At 38.0% G+C, this 19,556-nt stretch overlaps 1 protein-coding gene across 4 annotated transcripts in view; it reads right to left on the bottom strand.

Annotated features, from left to right (window-relative positions):
- The window catches only part of LOC133559741 (solute carrier family 22 member 7-like), a 29,590-nt gene extending 12,580 nt beyond the window's left edge, over positions 1–17,010 (bottom strand). For 2 of the 4 annotated variants that reach the window (XM_061911808.1, XM_061911799.1), the window contains exons 1-3: positions 6,050–6,430; positions 5,851–5,954; positions 279–433 (exon numbers count right to left, since the gene is read on the bottom strand). In XM_061911808.1, the coding sequence (XP_061767792.1) occupies positions 279–433; positions 5,851–5,954; positions 6,050–6,430 (640 nt within the window). Of the gene's footprint in view, positions 1–278; positions 434–5,850; positions 5,955–6,049; positions 6,431–16,884 lie in introns of those variants that run through there. The other 2 variants (XM_061911817.1, XM_061911824.1) reach the window with 2 other exon arrangements.
- Positions 17,011–19,556: the final 2,546 nt, after the last annotated feature.

The following is a 19,556-nucleotide window of genomic DNA, read 5'->3' on the forward strand; positions in this document are numbered from 1 at the left end:
AGAGAGTGAAGGACTAGAGAAAAAAAAAAAGACGAGGGCAGTGGGAGCGATTCAGATGTTATTAGACACATTTACTAGGATAATTCTGGAAAATCCCTTATCTGCTTATTGTGTTAGTAGTATTTTAGTGAGATTATATGGACAGTCTAGTATAAATTGTAAAATGACTAAATGTGTCAACAATGCACCTTACTGACGAAACAATTTAGCTGTAATCACTTGGATAAATTCCTTCTTAATAAACAAATATTTCATTTAAAAAGGGAACAAAAACTCACACAGAACGACAGTTATTATGCCGACTCCAGATATTCCAAATCCGGAAAAAAAACGCATGACTGTAAACATGCTGAAACTAGTCGACAAAGCACTTCCAAATCCAAAGATCGTGCTTATCAGATAGGACACCAAGAGCATAGTTTTCCTGCCATACCTGCAAGACAAAAAAAAATATCATTTTGGAGTTGAAAGTGATTCAAAAAGTAATACAAAGTCTGACTTGACTGATGTGGAACAACTGACATGACTTTTGGACTCAAATCTCAGCTTCATACTGTAAGTCATTAGTTGTGGTGTGCCGTTAGGGCCAGCAAGGCCTTCTCTACTGGCCTAACATAAATCATGATCATAGATTCATAAAAATGAATTTTAATCTACTTTCCATAACGTATTCATTATATTGTCTTCGTGTCTTATTAGCCTCCAGTGTTGCTTGTTTTTACGTTAGAGCTTTTATCCAATCAGAATTCAGCTAACTTGTTGCCAGCGCTGTATGAATTCTGCCGGATAGACAGTTGCGATGGCCAATCAGATCACGAGTTGTTGACATTAGCCCATCTAGGTAGTCTTATGCTAAATGTGACTGTGTTTGGATTTTCACTTGTCACTCCCAAGTGAGAATCCAATCACAAGTTGTAATTAGCGGAAAGTAGGAAGGGGCACCGGAGCCATACCCGGCCAGCAGAGAAATCATCGGTTCTCACTTTAACTCACAAAAAAAAAAAAGTTCAAATATTTTATTTATTTATATTTCCACATTTCATGTGTTCTTTACAATTATTTGAATTTTGACAGTATGTTGTAAATGCTGATGCGGGTTCATTGATTTTTAAATGTGCCGAAATGTTGCCTGTTTTTTACACTGTTGAGGTACTTGACTGCTCAGTAGCGCATATATGTGTTTGTGTGCGGCCTTTCTCATGTCATGTGGTGACATAAGTTATGGTATTTTGAGGGGTATTTATTGAAGTCGGACGAAGTAGGACATCACTGAAGGCCTAGGTGGGAAACCGACAGCCCGCCACCGGTCATTAGAGCTCTGACAGCAATGATATCAGTACTCAAATGATGCAAACATGTAAACGTATGCATTACAGATGTCACGATTCCAATCATGACATTAGATCAGGGATGATATTTGCTTCTTCTTTTTTTAAAACTAATTGTTACTGCAGCTCTGGCCAACTATTTACACGAAGAGACTTTTTCAAATAATTGTTGTTATTCCTTGTTAAACACACACATGAATTCTAGGACACTGCATGTCTTACCAGAACACCGCCTCCAATTTGAGAGCAAGCTGCAACGAATACGTCGTCTAGAAGCCGCTTCCAAGCTACTAATCCTTACCAAAGTTTTTTCCAAGTAGCATTATCATTGGAGGACTAGAAGAAAAGGAATGGCTAAGCATGCAAACCACACCCACCGAGCAGGATGACACAAGAAAGTTAACCGCTAAAGCTTCAATGTACGATCGATCCAGATGTTGAAACTATCGATACCTAGTACGGTATCAGTATATAAACGATACTAAAATTATCAAATCGATATTTATTCTATTCTTCTTATTGGCATTACAGAATAATTTTTGAGTCGTTTTTGTTTGCCAACTCAGCAAGTACGTTTATGGGTACAAGACTGCTTTGAGGGCAAAAAGCAAATTAATTAAATGTTTTTTACTTTTGTTAAGTGGAACTAGTCACTTTGTTTAAAAAATGATATGTAGCATTCAATATTCAATTCAACCCCTTGCTTAAGCTTAATATTGAGGATACACACGTTCTCATCTGCTCCAAAAAGGATTTGCTCATGAAAACGTCAGCAATAAATTAAATTTTTTACTTTCAACGCTTGAAATCTTTTAACAACTTCCGATCTAGCCATTGATATGAAGTTGTTTGTTGTGTATGTTTTTTAGCATTTTTGCCAAAAATAACTACAAAGCACAACCAGAATTAATATGTATATTTGGTGCACCAGATTAGAGGCGCCCTGTTTATTTTTAAGAAAAATAAATTATTTTAACTTTATCTCATTCAAACAACATTGCAATCAAAAACAGAATGCAATTTAAAAAAGAAAAAAACTTGAAAAAATTTCAGGCCGCTAACCTTCAAACTGAAAACCATATCACTTAAGGAACAAATGTAAACGCCAGATTTTTGGCCCTTAGGTTGCACAAGTGTTAATCTAATTCACATCATTACAAGCAAATGTTATGTTAGTAAGACACTTTATAAAAATATGTCGTCGTGTTTACTGAAGTTACTTGCTATAAAACATTTTAAATTCTATAATCTATTGCCAAATTTTGGATTGGGACTCAGCTCTGATCTAAGGCCAAAAATGTCTAGTTTACATTCTGATACGCTCAAAAGCAAACATAACTAGATGAGGCAATTCCTGAAGGAATTGCGTGTGAATGCTCCAATGCTGAAGTTGAGCTGAAATCCTGGAATTTTTTTTTTTATAATTGTTGAAGTCGAGCACTCAATTCCCGAACAGGCTGAATATATTATCGGTTTGTAGAGTGGCCGTGCCAGCAACTTGAGGGCTGCAGGTTCGATTCCCGCTTGTGCCATCCTAGTTACTGCCGTTGTGTCCTTGGGCCAGACACTTTACCCACCTGCTCCCAATGCCACTCACACTGGTTTAAATGTAACTTAGATATTGGGTGTCACTATGTAAAGCGCTTTGAGTCACTTGAGAAAAGCGCTATATAAATATAATTCACATGTAATTCACAATATTTTGAAGTTGTAATGGTTTGAATCAGATGAAGAATGTGGGAGCTGTGGAACTTTGAAGAATGTCTTCAATGGAAATTCCTATTGAAATCATTGGGAATTTCCCGGAAATTTCGCAAAAAGCGGGATTTTTTTTTTGAAAATGGTAAAAAAAAACTTGAATGGTCTGAATGAGTTCAAATGGTTGCTGTTGGAATTTTTCAAATCGGTCGAGAAATGTTGAAGTAGTAACATGTTGAACTGAGAAATGGTATTACGGAATTCATGGAAGAACGGGAAAAGCGGGAATTTTTCCAGTTGAAAAAAAACAACTTTGTTTTTTGTCCTAATTAAGAGGAATGTTTTGACGGTGGAACGGTTGAAATGCGTTGAAAAATGTGGAAGGAGTAGTCGCCAGAATAAAGGGTAGAAATAGGGTTTTGGAAAAAGAGGAATTCTGTTTGAATTTCCAGGATGGTGGAATGTGTTGAAGGTGAAATGGTTTAAATCAGTTTAAAAATGTGGAAACAGTGGATTTTTGAAAAATGGCCATTTCATATTGAATGGGAAGAATGTCCCGGAAAAACCTGGAATTCTGGGAAATCTGGGAATTTTTGGAATTTGTCAAGAGAAAACTTGCGATTCCCAAAGAAGAAAACGTATGTAGATGAATATTGGTGTAGAAAACCATATGTGTGAATGCTTTGGAGCAGGGGTAGGGAACCTATGGCTCGCGAGCCAGATGTGGCTCTTTTGATGACTGCATCTGGCTCTCAGATAAATCTGAGCTGACATTGCTTAACACGAAGAGTAATGAATAATTCCGCTTGTAATCACAGTGTTAAAAATAACGTTAAAATTTAAAACATTCTCATGCTTTTTTATATTCAAGAAGTTGCGTTAATGGTAAGAAGTTATTTATCTATTATTAGTTCGTGTGGGGCTTGCCCTCCTGGGGGTTCTTCAGACCATTAAACACCAACATAAGAGCCTGTTTCAAGGTTACAATATTGTTTTATTTTTCAATAAGTCTCTCAGTTGCTTTCCAGCAATTGTATTTTTCTCTTTCGTTCTCGCTCGCGCTCTGGATCCAGCTCCAACCCTGTCTCTCCTCCTGGCTGCTGCTTATATCAGAGCGACAGGTGATTAGATAACAAGGCCCAGGTGGGCGATCTACGCACCTGTCGCTGATTTCGAGGCCGGTCCTGGCAACACCCCGCTTCGCTGCAGGCCCGCAGGCCAAGCCCCCGCCACAGTTAGCTTCAGAATAAATGATAAATAAATAAATGGGTTGTACTTGTATAGCTCTTTTCTACCTTCAAGGTACTCAAAGCGCTTTGACACTACTTCCACATTTACCCATTCACACACTGACGGAGGGAGCTGCCATGCAAGGCGCCAACCAGCACCCATCAGGAGCAAGGGTGAAGTGTCTTGCTCAGGACACAACGGACGTGACGAGGTTGGTACTAGGTGAGAATTGAACCAGGGACGCTCGGGTTGCGCACGGCCACTCTCCCACTGCGCCACGCCGTAATAACAATGTTATTACAAAGAATAAGACACCTATTATACTCTAGAAATGTTGGTCTTACTTAAAGGCCTACTGAAACCCACTACTACCGACCACGCAATCTGATAGTTTATACATCAATGATGAAATATTAACATTGCAACACATGCCAATACGGCCTTTTTAGTTCACTAAATTGCAATTTTAAATTTCCCGCGAGTTTCTTGTTGAAAACGTCGCGAACTGTCAGGAAACATTAGTGCTGCACCACTCGCGGCTAAAAGTTGTGTGCTTTAACCGCATAATTACACAGTATTTTGGACATCTGTGTTGCTGAATCTTTTGCAATTCGTTCATTTAATAATGGAGACTATAAAGAACAATGCTGTTGGTGGAAAGCGGTGGATTGCAGCTGTATTTAGCACCGAGACAAAGCCGGTGTTTCTTTGTTTGTTGTGAAGCTTTAACACAGAGCGGTCAAGCGAAAATGTTTTCTCTACGTCAACCAGCATGTTTTTGGATGGGAAAATTGTGATATATATCTTACCGGAAACATCAGTGGATTATTCGTCGTCCTGCAGCAGCTGTCAAAAAAGGCAGCTGTGAGCTTGGCTCCTCGGCTTCTCTCTGAGACACTGCGTGTTCACCGCAGCCATCTGACCTCGAGGTATGATTTTACAATCTTTACAATCTCACTAAAACACTATTAAAACAATAAGCAGATAAGGGATCTTCCAGAATTATCCTAGTAAATGTGTCTAATTACATCTGAAACTCTCACACTGCCGCCGCCCTGAGCCGTTGCTTTTTTCTTTTCCTTCACTATCAATATCCTAATTCACAAATCTTTCATCCTCGCTCAAATTAATGGGGAAATTATTGCGTTCTCGGTCCTAATTGCTCTTACTGCTGGTGGCTCCCATTATAAATAATGTGAATATGTGTGGAGCCCTGCAACTCGTGACGTCAGGTGCACATACTTCCTGTAAAGGCAGGGCTTTTCTATCAGCGCCCAAAAATTGCGAACTTTATCGTCGATGTTCTCTACTAAGTCCTTTCAGCAAAAATATGGCAATATCGCGAAATGATCAAGTATGACACATAGAATGGACCTGCTATTCCCGTTTAAATAAGAAAATCTCATTTCAGTAGGCCTTTAAAAATGCATGGTTTAGTTGTGTTCAGTTTAAAAAAAAAAAAATGGCTCTTACGGAAATACATTTTAAAATATTTGGCTTCTTGGCTCTCTCCGCCAAAAAGGTTCCCGACCCCTGCTTTGGAGCATTCACACAAATAAAAAAAAGTTGGTAGAGTGGAACGGAACATGAAAACCTGTCACATAGAGTGCCGAGCACCGCTGATCCAAACATGACGCCCAAGAAGAAGATGGTGGATGTGGCTTTGTTCATTCTTCTTCTCTCACAAACCAAATCAAACTGCAGGGTGACATATACAAGTTATTATTAAGTTATTATTATAGAAGTCTGCAATGATGTGACGCGTCTGTAAAAGGCATGCAACTGTAACTCACCTCTGATGCCAGATTAGACTTGAAGATGGACGAATCATACACCCATCCATTCTGACAAAATACTGTTGGTAGCCCAGTTACATTAGAGGAGTTGAGCAGGAGATGATATTGAGGCTCGGCAAACATCTGACAAGTGCTCCACGTCCCATCCTCCTGGACTGGAATACTCACAGTGAGCCTTTGCCCGGTAGACAGATTCCTAAAAACACTGTCATTATCAAATGCACTGACGTTGCAATGGTGAGAAGGAACGAACGCGACAAAATTATTCAGCAGGAAATTAAAAGGCATACTCGAACGCGGAATTACCAGCATTAGCATTAGCCTAATCTGGAATCTCCCAAAGCCGTTCAATTCTGCCAACACGTCGTCAAACTTCATCTTGAGAGTGCAACTGGCAAAGTGGAGCGAGGTGCAGAGAAGAGAGTCATGTAGTCTAGTTAATGGTCAGTTACCAGACTTTGAACAGTTTCCTTGTGCAGTCGTACGAGACTAATATGGAAAGTAACACATTTTTAGGAATAATAACTTTACTAGGCGCCATTGTACTTTGGCTATGTGAACACAAAAAAAAGGACACATTTGTTTGTTTAAGCCAGTGGTTCTCAAATGGGGGTACGCGTACCCCTGGGGGTACTTGAAGGCATGCCAAGGGGTACGTGAGATTTTTCAAAAATATTCTAAAAATAGCAACAATTCAAAAATCCTATATAAATATTTTGGGGGGAATAATACTTCAACAAAATATGAATGTAAGTTCATAAACTGTAAAAAGAAATGCAACAATGCAATATTCAGTGTTGACAGCTAGATTTTTTTGTGGACATGTTCCATAAATATTGATGTTAAAGATTTATTTTTTTGTGAAGAAATGTTTAGAATTAAGTTCATGAATCCAGATGGATCTCTAATACAATCTCCAAAGAGGGCACTTTAAGTTGATGATTACTTCTATGTGTAGAAATCTTTATTTATAATTGAATCACTTGTTTCTTTTTCAACAAGTTTTTAGTTATTTTTATATATCCATCCATCCATTTTCTACCGCTTATTCCCTTTTGGGGTCATGGGGGGCGCTGGCGCCTATCTCAGCTACAATCGGGCGGAAGGCGGGGTACACCCTGGACAAGTCGCCACCTCATCGCAGGGCCAACACATATATTTTTCCAAATAGTTCAAGAACAACCACTACAAATGAGCAATATTTTGCACTGTTATACGATTTAATGAATCAGAAACTGATGACATAGTGCTGTATTTTACTTCTTTATCTCCTTTTTTCAAACAAAAATGCTTTGCTCGGATTAGGGGGTACTTGAATTAAAAAAATGTTCACAGGGGGTACATCACTGAAAAAAGGTTGAGAACCACTGCTGTATGTGAAAACCAACATATCGTTTTAGTAAGTATTTTCGACTAAAACTGACTCATACTGAAACCGTTTATTGTTAACTTGAGGTTTTTTTTTCATTAATACAGTCTCTATTCCCCAGTGCAGTCAAAATTGAATGGCTGTATTTTACTTCATCTCTTTTTTTTTTTTTTTTTTTACCAAAAATGCTTTGCTCTGATTAGGGGGTACTTGAATTAAAAAAATGTTGACATCACTGAAAAAAGATTGTGAACCACTGGTTTAAGATGTCACTGACCTAATTATGTTTTAAACAGAAAAAAAATGAATGATTCACATCGGAAAGATTGACTCTCACCCTCCCAGTTGTCAAGGGATAATAATTGATGACAAGGAAAACCGACTAATGCATTTTGAAAACTTTAATTTTCCTGCAGAAATGCAACATTATTTTTCTGAGTAGGTGTCATGTTTTGTGGTCACATTCTGTTTGGTTTTGGACTTATTGTGCACTCTTGTTGATTTTTGACACCATGACAACCCATTAGTTTTCACCTGTCATGTCACGCACCTGATTCACTTGGACTCATGCACCTGTTAATCACCAAAACGCTATTTAAGCCTGCAGTTGCCAGGCAGTGAGCCCGGTGACATCACCATCTACACACCCTTGTTATCCATGCCGATTATCCATGCTCCTTTCTCGTTCCAAGTAATCTTTTGTTATTCATGCCATAGTTTGCAAGTTTTGTTTTATGTCCATAGTTTACGTTGTAGTAATAGCTTTGTTTTCATAGCCAAGTTTTGTACCTCCACTGAGAGCGCCTCTTGTTTATACCTTTGTTTTTTGTAATATTTTCGAGTTAATAATAAAAGATGTCATTGCCTGCACGCCATGTCCGGTCCAGTCGATTTGCACCACGGGAAAAAAAACCTCACCAAAGTCCCCGTCATGACAGTAGGACCTGTTACCGCAGGGGTGTCAAACTCATTTTACGGCTGCTCTCAACATTCTAACTGCGAAACCATATAAATGTACAACATACATTTTTTTGGGGGGCGGTTTAGCTCGGTTGGTAGAAAGGCCGTGCCAGCAACTTGAGGGTTCCAGGTTTGATTCCCGCTTCCGCTATCCTAGTCACTGCCCTTGTGTCCTTGGGCAAGACACTTTACCCAACTGCTCCCAGTGCCACCCACACTGGTTAAAATGTAACTTAGATATTGGGTTTCACTACGTGAAGCGCTTTGAGTCACTAGAGAAAAGCGCTATATAAATATAATTCACTTCACTTCAATTTTTTCTCCTATGCCCCCCTCTCCCTGTCTCTCCGGACCCAGGTCCGGTGGCCATGGATGAAGTGCTGGCTGTCCAGAGTTGGGACCTGGGATGGACCGCTCACCTGTGCATCGGTTTGTGACATCTCTGCACTGCTGACCCGTCTCCGCTTGGGATGGTCTTCTGCTGGCTCCACTATGAACTGGACTCTCGCTACTATATTGGATCCACTATGGAGTGGACTCTAATTGTTATGTTGGATCCACTATGGACTGGACTCTCGCTAATATATTGGATTCACTATGGACTGGACTCTCATTGTTATGTTGGATCCACTATGGACTGGACTCTCGCTACTATATTGGATTGACTATGGACTGGACTCTCATTGCTATATTGGATCCACTATGGACTGGACTCTCATTGTTTTGTTGGATCCACTCTGGACTGGACTCTCGCTACTACATTGGATTCACTATGGACTGGACTCTCATTGCTTTGTTGGATCCACTATGGACTGGACATGTCATTGTTTTGTTGGATCCACTATGGACTGGACTCTCGCTACTATATTGGATCCACTATGGACTGGACTTTTATTGTTCCGTTGGATACACTATGGACTGGACTCTCATTGTTATGTTGGATCCACTATGGACTGGACTCTGGCTACTATATTGGATCCACTATGGACTGGACTCTCATTGTTATGTTGGATCCACTATGGATTGGACTCTCGCTACAATATTGGATTCACTATGGACTGGACTCTAATTGTTATGTTGGATCCACTACGGACTGGACTCTCGCTAATATACTGGATTCACTATGGACTGGACTCTCATTGTTATGTTGGATCTACTATGGACTGGACTCTTGCTACTATATTGGATTGACTATGGACTGGACTCTCATTGCTATATTGGCTCCACTATGGACTGGACTCTCATTGTTTTTTTGGATCCACTATGGACTGGACTCTCGCTACTATATTGGATTCACTATGGACTGGATTCTCATTGCTTTGTTGGATCCACTATGGACTGGACTCTCGCTACTATATTGGATCCACTATGGACTGGACTCTCATTGTTTTGTTGGATCCACTATGGACTGGACTCTCGCTACTATATTGGATCCACTATGGACTGGACTTTTATTGTACCGTTGGATCCACTATGGACTGGACTCTCATTGTTATGTTGGATCCACTATGGACTGGACTCTCATTGTTATGTTGGATCCACTATGGATTGGACTCTCGCTACTATATTGGATTCACTATAGACTGGACTCTCATTGTTTTGTTGGATCCACTATGAATTGGACTCTCGCTACTATATGGGATTCACTATGGACTGGACTCTCATTGTTTTGTTAGGTCCACTATGGACTGGACTCTCGCTACTATATTGGATCCACTATGGACTGGACTCTCATTGTTATGTTGGATCCACTAAGGACTGGACTTTCTCAATATCATTAGACCCAATCGACATCCATTGCTTTCGGTCTCCCCTAGAGGGGGCGGGGTTGCCCACATATGCGGTCCTCTCCAAGGTTTCTCATAGTCATTGTCACCGACGTCCCACTGGGGTTAGTTTTTCCTTGCCCTTATGTGGGCTCTGTACAGTGGATGTCGCTGTGGCTTGTGCAGCCCTTAGAGACACTTGTGATTTAGGGCTATATAAATAAAAACATTGATTGATTGATTGAGTTGCCCTTTTTAATCAACTTATCATATCGGATGCGAACAAACTGATTGAAAAGTTTATTTGCAAGAAGAAGTCAAGGCAACAAGCAGATATTGAAGTTCAGCATTAGTAGAATTCATTTAAAAGGGGTTTTACTGTAGTTGACAAAAAAATGGCTTTTTGCATGGGGCCCTTAGCTTAATAATACATGGAGCAACCCTTTTTATTCCACCCCATTACATATGTTTTCCCCATACTTGTATGTGAAACAAATTTTATGCTTTTAAGACTTTAAACTTTGAATTTAATTTGATGTATACATGATGGCTTTACAATGTGATTACATGTGGGATATATATTTTTTTGGTCAATAACTTTTTATTGACAAAAGGTATAATATAGCCGTTTTCCATCCATGTTAATGTAAAGAAAAAATGAAGAGCAGAACTGATGTGTTGCGAAGTAGTCTCCAAAGTGGGCTGGCTCAGGGTGGAGGATAGAGTACAACAACTTGCACTGAGCCTAGTCTATAAAATCCGCTACACCTCCCTGGTAGCGAAGTACATGTCAAACTACTTCCTTAATGTAAATGACCGCCATAACCACAACACCAGGGGGAGCTACACTAACCACGTTAAACCCAGATTCCGATCTAACGAAGGTCTTAACTAATTCACCTTCTATGCCACATCAACATGGAATGCACTCCCAACAAGAATAAAAGAAAGTGCATCTCTATCCTCCTTCAAAACTGCACTAAAAGAACACCTCCAGGCAACTACAACCCTAGACTAGCACCCTCCCCCCACAACATCCCACCTCCCCGGATTGTAAATAAATGTAAATAATAAAATGTATATACTTGTTCTCATGCTTTCTGAACTCACTACGTTCACCGCTCGCTGTACATATCCTACTAAGTCAGACCTACACTTTTTCAATGTCCATTTCTCAGATGATATAATTGTTGATGACTTAAAGGCCTACTGAAATGAGATTTTCTTATTTAAACGGGGATAGCAGGTCCATTCTATGTGTCATACTTGATAATTTTGCGATATTGCCATATTTTTGCTGAAAGGATTTGGTAAAGAACATCGACGATAAAGTTTGCAGCTTTTGGTCGCTAATAAAAAAAGCCTTGCCTTTACTGGAAGTCGCAGACGATGACGTCACCCGTGTGAGGGCTCCTCACATCCTCACATTGTTTATAATGGGAGCCTCCAACAAAGAGCTATTCGGACCGAGAAAACGACAATTTCCCCATTAATTTGAGCGAGGATGAAAGATTTGTGGCTGAGGATATTGATAGCGAAGGACTAGAAAAAAATAAAAATAGAATAAAGTTTTAAAAAAAAAATTGAATTGTGTTAGATGTAAATATAAACGGAATACAATGATTTGCAAATCATTTTCAACCCATTTTCAGTTGAATATGCTACAAAGACAACATATTTGATGTTAAAACAGATATATTTTTTTTTTTTTGCAAATAATCATTAACTTTAGAATTTGATGCCAGTAACACGTGACAAAAAAGTTGGGAAAGGTGGCAATATTTACTGATAAAGTTGAGGAATGCTCATCAAACACTTGTTTGGAACATCCCACAGGTGTGCAGGCTAATTGGGAACAGGTGGGTGCCATGATTGGGTATAAAAGCAGCTTCCATGAAATGCTAAGTAATTCACAAACAAGGATGCGGCGAGGGTCACCAATTTGTAAGCAAATTGTCGAACAGTTTTAGAACAACATTTCTCAACAAGCTATTGCAAGGAATTTAGGGATTTTACCATCTACGGTCCGCAAAATCATCAAAAGGTTCAGAGAATCTGGAGAAATCACTGCATGTAAGCGATGATATTATGGACCTTTGAGCCCTCAGGCGGTACTGCATCAAAAACCGACATCAGTGTGTAAAGGGTATCACCACATGGGCTCAGGAACAGTTCATAAAACCACTGTCAGTAACTACAGTTTGTTGCTACATCTGTAAGTGCAAGTTAAAACTCTACTATGCAAAGCAAAAGCCATTTATCAACGGCACCCAGGAACAGCGCCGACTTTGCTGGGCCCGAGCTCATCTAAGATGGACTGATGCAAAGTGGAAAAGTGTTCTGTGGTCTGGCGAGTCCACATTTCAAATTATATTTGGAAACTGTGGACGTGGTGTCCTCCAGAACAAAGAGGAAAATAACCATCCGGATTGTTATAGGCGCAAAGTTCAAAAGCCAGCATCTGTGAGGGTATGGGGGTGTATTAGTGCCCAAGGCATGGGTAACTTAAACATCTGTGAAGGCACCATTAATGCTGAAAGCTACATACACGTTTTGGAGCAACATATGTTGTCATCCAAGCAACGTTATCATGGACGTCCCTACTTATTTCTGCAAAACAATGCCAAGCCAAGTGTTACAACAGCGTGGCTTTGTAGTAAAAGAGTGCGGGTACTTTCCTGGCCCACCTGTAGTCCAGACCTGTCTCCCATCGACAATGTGTGGCGCATTATGAAGCGTAAAATACGACAGCAGAGACCCCGGACTGTTGAAAGACTAAAGCTCTATATAAAACAAGAATGGGAAAGAATTCCACTTTTAAAGCTTCAACAATTAGTTTCCTCAGTTCCCGAACGCTTATTGAGTGTTGTTTAAAGAAAATGTGATGTAACACAGTGGTGAACATGCCCTTTCCCAAATACTTTGGCACATGTTGCAGCCATGAAATTCTAAGCTAATTATTATTTTCAAAAAGAAAATAAAGTTTATGAGTTTGAACATCAAATATCTTGTCTTTGTAGTGCATTCAATTGAGTATGGGTTGAAAAGGATTTGCAAATCATTGTATTCCGTTTATATTTACATCTAACACAATTTCCCAACTCATGTGGAAACGGGGTTTGGATATTTATATACCACTTTTCTCTAGTGACTCAAAGTGCTTTACATAGTGAAACCCAATATCTTAGTTACATTTAAACCAGTGTGGGTGGCACTGGGAGCAGGTGGGTAAAGTGTCTTGCCCAAGGACGCAACGGCAGTGACTAGAATGGCGGAAGCGGGAATTGAACATGTAACCCTTAAGTTGCTGGCACGGCCACTCTACCAACCGAGCTATGCCGCCCTGGCGATGAAATGGGGAAATGCTCGCCATTTCCACTCGGATAAGCCGACGACCAGGGGTACCACTGGCCTATATGGCATCGAATAGGTTTTAATAAGTTTTTTGCACTTTTAATTTTGACAGTACCACATAAGATATGTTTTAATTGCTGATGGAACCCCCCGCCACTGATGGAGACACGTACTTAGCTGATGACTTTTCAGCTGGGGGACTAAAAATAATTATCCAAGAGGGATCGCCATTTGTGAACGGCATTAAAAGGCAAAAATAGTGATCACATGCTTTTTAACAAACAATGGCCAATACTGATTGGTGGTCAATCGATCGAAACAACCAAATAAACACTAGAAAATAGTCTTGTGTTTTGCAGCAAGAAAGAAATATTTTAATGCCCATCTATGACAAGGGCATAGGGAGGTTTTGTCCTTATTGGAGCTCCTGTGTGCGATGCTAACTCAGCTGTGTCCGAGGGGGCATCGACACCGCTTTCTGTTCTTTAAATAGACCAGCGACGGAGCAAAGCCTGACCAAGTTTGTACTGTAGGAGACGTGAACATCTGTAATCCATAAATGCTTGGATTATATTCATCCATCTGAGGGCCCTCAGAGAAAAAGGATGCAAAGCTGGATCTCAACTACAGAGTCATAAAGAGTCACTGCAGGGATAAAAAAATAATGGATACAGTAAGTAGCATTTTTTTTATCCTCTTATGATGTCTGTCATAGTTAATACAATAGAAAATATACATCCATAATGATATTTATTCTGTTGTTGGTTTAAGTCAGTTTACAGAATGTGATTGCTAGGGTTGCGAATCTTTGGGTTTCCCACGATTCGATTCAATATCGATTGTTGGGGTCGCGATTCAATTCTAAATCGTTTTTTTTTTTCGATTTAACGCGATTCTCGATTCAAAAACGATATTTTTCCGATTCAAAACGATTCTGTATTCATTCAATACATAGGATTTCAGCAGGATCTACCCGTCTGCTGACATGCTAGCAGAGTAGTAGATTTAAAAAAAAAAAAGCTTTTATAAAATTGTAAAGGACAATGTTTTAGCAACTGATTGCAATAATGTAAATTTGTTTTAACTATTAAACGAACCAAATATTTGACTTATTTTATCTTTGTGAAAACATTGGACACAGTGTGTTGTCAAGCTTATGAGATGCGATGCAAGTGTAAGCCACTGTGACACTATTGTTCTTTTTTTTAATTTTTATAAATGTCTAATGATAACGTCAATGAGGGATTTATAATCACTGCTATGCTGAAATTATAACTCATATTGATACTTTTGTTGATGATATTCATTTTTGTTTCACTACTTTTGGTTTGTTCCGTGTCGTGTTTGTGTCTCCTCTCAATTGCTTTGTTTATTGCAGTTCTGAGTGTTGCTGGGTCAGGTTTGGTTTTGGAATTGGATTGCATTGTTATGGTATTGCTGTGTATTGTTTTGTTGGATTGATAAAAACAAAATAAATAAATAAATAAATAGATTTTTAAAAAATGAGAATCAAGTCTGATTCGCACAACGTTAAATCGCGATTAAAATTTGAATTTATTTTTTCCCCACACCGCTAGCAATTGCTCTTAGGGACCTTTGATTGGGTCTCTTGAAATGGACAGTAGACTAGACAAAGTGAATGCTTGCGACTCGTGTTACAGTAGTGGTTCAGCTTTCGTTTTTAATCTGTTCCGAGAGTCTGTTGAAAACTGAATCCTTCACTTAAACAAACGAGAAAATACGCACATGTTCAAACGAAGCAAACTTTGAATTGAATAATTGTAATTTTACACACAGAAAACAGAAGAATGTGGAGGACGGAACCTTATTAGTGCCATCTCCGTACTTTGCTACGACTTAAATTCAATAGTGTTTCTCACTTTCATCAAACGAATGTGAGCTTGGAGCACTTTGTTTATATCAACTAACACAATCAAACTCTACGAACAAAATAAACACGATTGGAACATTACCGCGTACTCAAAAAAACAAAGAAAAAATGGAACCTGCTCAGTGGCCTTGAGATTGGTAGGTCGTGAGTTCCAACCCCGGCCGAGTCATACCAAAGACTATAAAAATGGAAGCCTTTACCTCCTTGCTTGGCACTCAGCATCAAGGGTTGGAATTGGGGGTTAAATCAACAAAAATGATTCCCAAGCGCGGCCACCACTGCTGCTCACTGCTCCCCTCACCTCCCAGGGGGTGAACAAGGGGATGAATTAAATGCAGAGGACACATTTCACCACACCTAGTGTGTATGTGACAATCATTAGTACTTTAACTTTAACAAATCCCACCTGTGCGTCATATCATGATGTACATGTATACACATTTCCTACAAGATATTGTAAGTGTTCTAGTGTGCTAAATCCCTAAAAAGGTTTTAGTTGGCGGAAAAATAATAGTATCAGTTAATCGCTAGGTTGTTAGATTACACTGATTTGCTTTGTTAATTATAATACAAAGCTAAAATGTAAATGTTTTTTTAAATAATATTTAGCATACAGCAGTGTTTTCCTGACCCATTGTTGAGTCGCGAGCGCCCCCTACAGGGCCCCCCAAAAATGTCTTGTTTCTCAGTTGTGGTCTGTATGGCCCGAAGCGGTACTGAGTCGTAATACACTTTTTCACCACTTAGGTGTGTAATGACAAGTTTCTTAAGCACAAAAAATATGACTAAAGCGGTGAAGCTGTATTTTCATTTGCACTTAAATTGTATTGTCAGTTCATTTAATAAAAACATTTATTATTATTTATTGAGTAAGAATGTATTATAGTTATGTGTAAATTCATTTGTCATCACTTTTAATGAGTCCCTTCTTTTGCAATATATTTGAGTCATATTTATTATTGTAATCAGCCTGACCTAAGCTTTGGTAATATTTTTGGTGATTAACACATGGTTTCATATCATTTGACAAGATTGATCCTGCTGAAATTAGTATGCCTGATATAATTATTGAACACGATTAAAATCAAAAGTAGGATTACTAATTTAATGTTAATATATGAGTGGGCCCTGAGGCCCTTTGTAGTGGAAAAGTTGGGCCCGGAGGTCAAAAAAGGTTGAGTATAGTGCAGGGGTCGGCAACCTACAATGTTGAAAGAGCCATATTGGACCAAAAATACAAAAACAAATCTGTCTCGAGCTGCAAAAAATTAAAAGCCATATTACAGTGTGTCATGAGATATAAATTGAATTATGAGGACTTAAAGGAAACTAAATGAGCTCAAATATATAGCTACAAATGAGGCATAGTAATGCAATATGTACATATAGCTAGCCTAAATATCATGTTAGCTTCGATTACCTTGCAGTCATGCAGTGACCAAATATGTCTGATTATCACTCCACACAAGTCAATAACGTCAACAAAACTCACCTTCGTGCATTAATGCACAACGTTAAAAGTTTGGTGGACAAAATGAGACGGAAAAAGAAGTGGCATAAAACACGTCTTAGAAAGTTGGAGAAAGTTATACATGTAAACAACCTACGCTGAGTTCAGGGACCGCCAAAATTAGTAGGACAAAACGGCGCTCGCCAAATACTCGAATCAGTGAAGCATGTTTAATACAAACAGTGTGCTTTATAACAATTAAGGAGGTTTGTGTCATGTTTTTCCTGCTACAGAAACTATATTAAAACAAAAAATATATATTTTATATTTTTTTCTTGTCATCTTTTTGCATTTTTCATACATTTTTGAAAAACCTCCAGAGAGCCACTAGGGCGGCGCTAAAGAGCCGCATACGGCTCTAGTATAGTGATTTACCTACTGTATATTGTAGCAGTTTTAATAGTTCTAATGTGCAAAATGTATCAAACTGGCCCCCACATACTGGGCTAAAGTATCCTAGCAGCATGGTGCATTCAATGACAATCTAGAAACACGGACTCTAAGGCTTTTGTTGACTTTGATTGGACTATTACTATAAGTCGCACCTTCATTAGGCTTGGACTATTTTGTACATGCAGTCAATAAAAAAAGCATAGACACAGAGTCACTGACGTTTGTTTCAGTGTACTAAAACCCATACTGTATACAAGTGGTTCTCAAATGGGGGTACGCGTACCCATGGGGGTACTTGAAGGTATGCCAAGGGGTACGTGACATTTTTTTTAAATGTTCTAAAAATAGCAAGAATTCAAAAATCCTTTATAAATATATTTATTGAATAATACTTCAACAAAATATGAATGTAAGTTCATAAACTGTGAAAAGAAATGCAACAATGCAATATTCAGTGTTGACAGCTAGATTTTTTGTGAACATGTTCCATAAATATTGATGTTAAATATTCATTTTTTTGTGAAAAAAATGTTTAGAATTAAGTTCATGAATCCAGATGGATCTCTATTACAATCCCCAAAGGGGGCACTTTAAGTTGATGATAACTTATATGTGTAGAAAACTTTATTTATAATTGAATCAGTTGTTTATTTTTCAACAAGTTTTCAGTTATTTTTATACATTTTTTTCCAAATAGTTCAAGAAAGACCATTACAAATGAGCAATATTTTGCACTGTTATGCGATTTAATGAATCAGAAACTGATGACATAGTGCTGTATTTTACTTCTTTATCTCCTTTTTTCAAACAAAAATGCTTTGCTCGGATTAGGGGATACTTGAATTAAAAAAATGTTCACAGGGTTTACATCACTGAAAAAAGGTTGAGAACCACTGATGTATGTAAAAACCAACACATCATTTTAGTAAGTATTTTCGACTAAAACTGAATCATACTGAAACCGTTTATTTTTAACTTGAGTTCTTTTTAATTTTATTTCCATTAATACAGTCTCTATTCCCCAGTACAGTCAAAATTGATTGGCTCCATTTTGTAAAATAAAATAAAATAAATACATCTAAAAACATGAGGTCCATGGGTACGGGAATACCATGGAAACATCTAATCTGCTAGAGGTCAATCCTAAAGGGAGTAATGCATCGGAGCAAAAGTTCATTCATTTGTCAAGGATGCTGACTTTTTGTTCCCATGGAGACGGGCCACCATAGCCAACTGAATACCTTACTTGGAAGCAGACGTTCTTGCTGCACAACGAGGAGGTCTTTATGACGTGACTTTGCTGAAGTGATGTGGAACCAAGTGCAAAGAGTGGGAAAGAGCCACAACTTTTAGTATCTTCAATTAGCCAGGTACTAAAATATAAGGTAGACCAGGGGTCACCAACCTTTTTGAAACCAAGAGCTACTTCTTGGGTACTGATTAATGCGAAGGGCTACCAGTTTGATACACACATAAATAAATTGCCAGAAATAGCCAATTTGCTCAATTTACCTTTAATAAATAAATCTATATGTATATAAAAAATTGGTATTTCTGTATGTCATTCCGTCGTATATTTTTTTTCCTTTTACGGAAGGTTTTTTGTAGAGAATAAATGATGAAAAAAACACTTAATTGAACGGTTTAAAAGAGGAGAAACCCCGAAAAAAATGAAAATTAAATTTTGAAACATAGTTTATCTTCAATTTTGACTCTTTAAAATTCAAAATTCAACTGAAAAAAAGGAGAAAAACTAGCTAATTCAAATCTTTTTGAAAAAATAATAAAAAAAGAATTTATGGAACATCATTAGTGATTTTTCTTGATTAAAATTAATTTTAAAATTTTGATGACATGTTTTAAATAGGTTGAAATCCACTTTGAGATAATATTTAAATTTGATTCTACAGATGTTCTAGATTTGCCAGAATATATATTTTTTTAATCATAAGTTTGAAGAAATATTTCACAAATATTCTTCGTCGAAAAAACAGAAGCTAAAATGAAGAATTTAATTAAAATGTATTTATTATTCTTTACAGTAAAAAAATACTTGAACATTCGATTAAATTGTCAGGAAAGAAGAGGAAGGAATTTAAAAGGTAAAAAGGTATATGTGTTTAAAAATCCTAAATTCATTTTTAAGGTTGTATTTTTTCTCTAAAATTGTCTTTCTGAAAGTTATAAGAAGCAAAGTAAAAAAATAAATGAATTTATTTTAACAAGTGAAGATCAAGTCTTTAAAATATTTTCTTGGATTT

This window comes from Nerophis ophidion, linkage group LG01, assembly GCF_033978795.1.
Source record: "Nerophis ophidion isolate RoL-2023_Sa linkage group LG01, RoL_Noph_v1.0, whole genome shotgun sequence".
NCBI classification, from domain to species: Eukaryota; Metazoa; Chordata; class Actinopteri; order Syngnathiformes; family Syngnathidae; genus Nerophis; species Nerophis ophidion.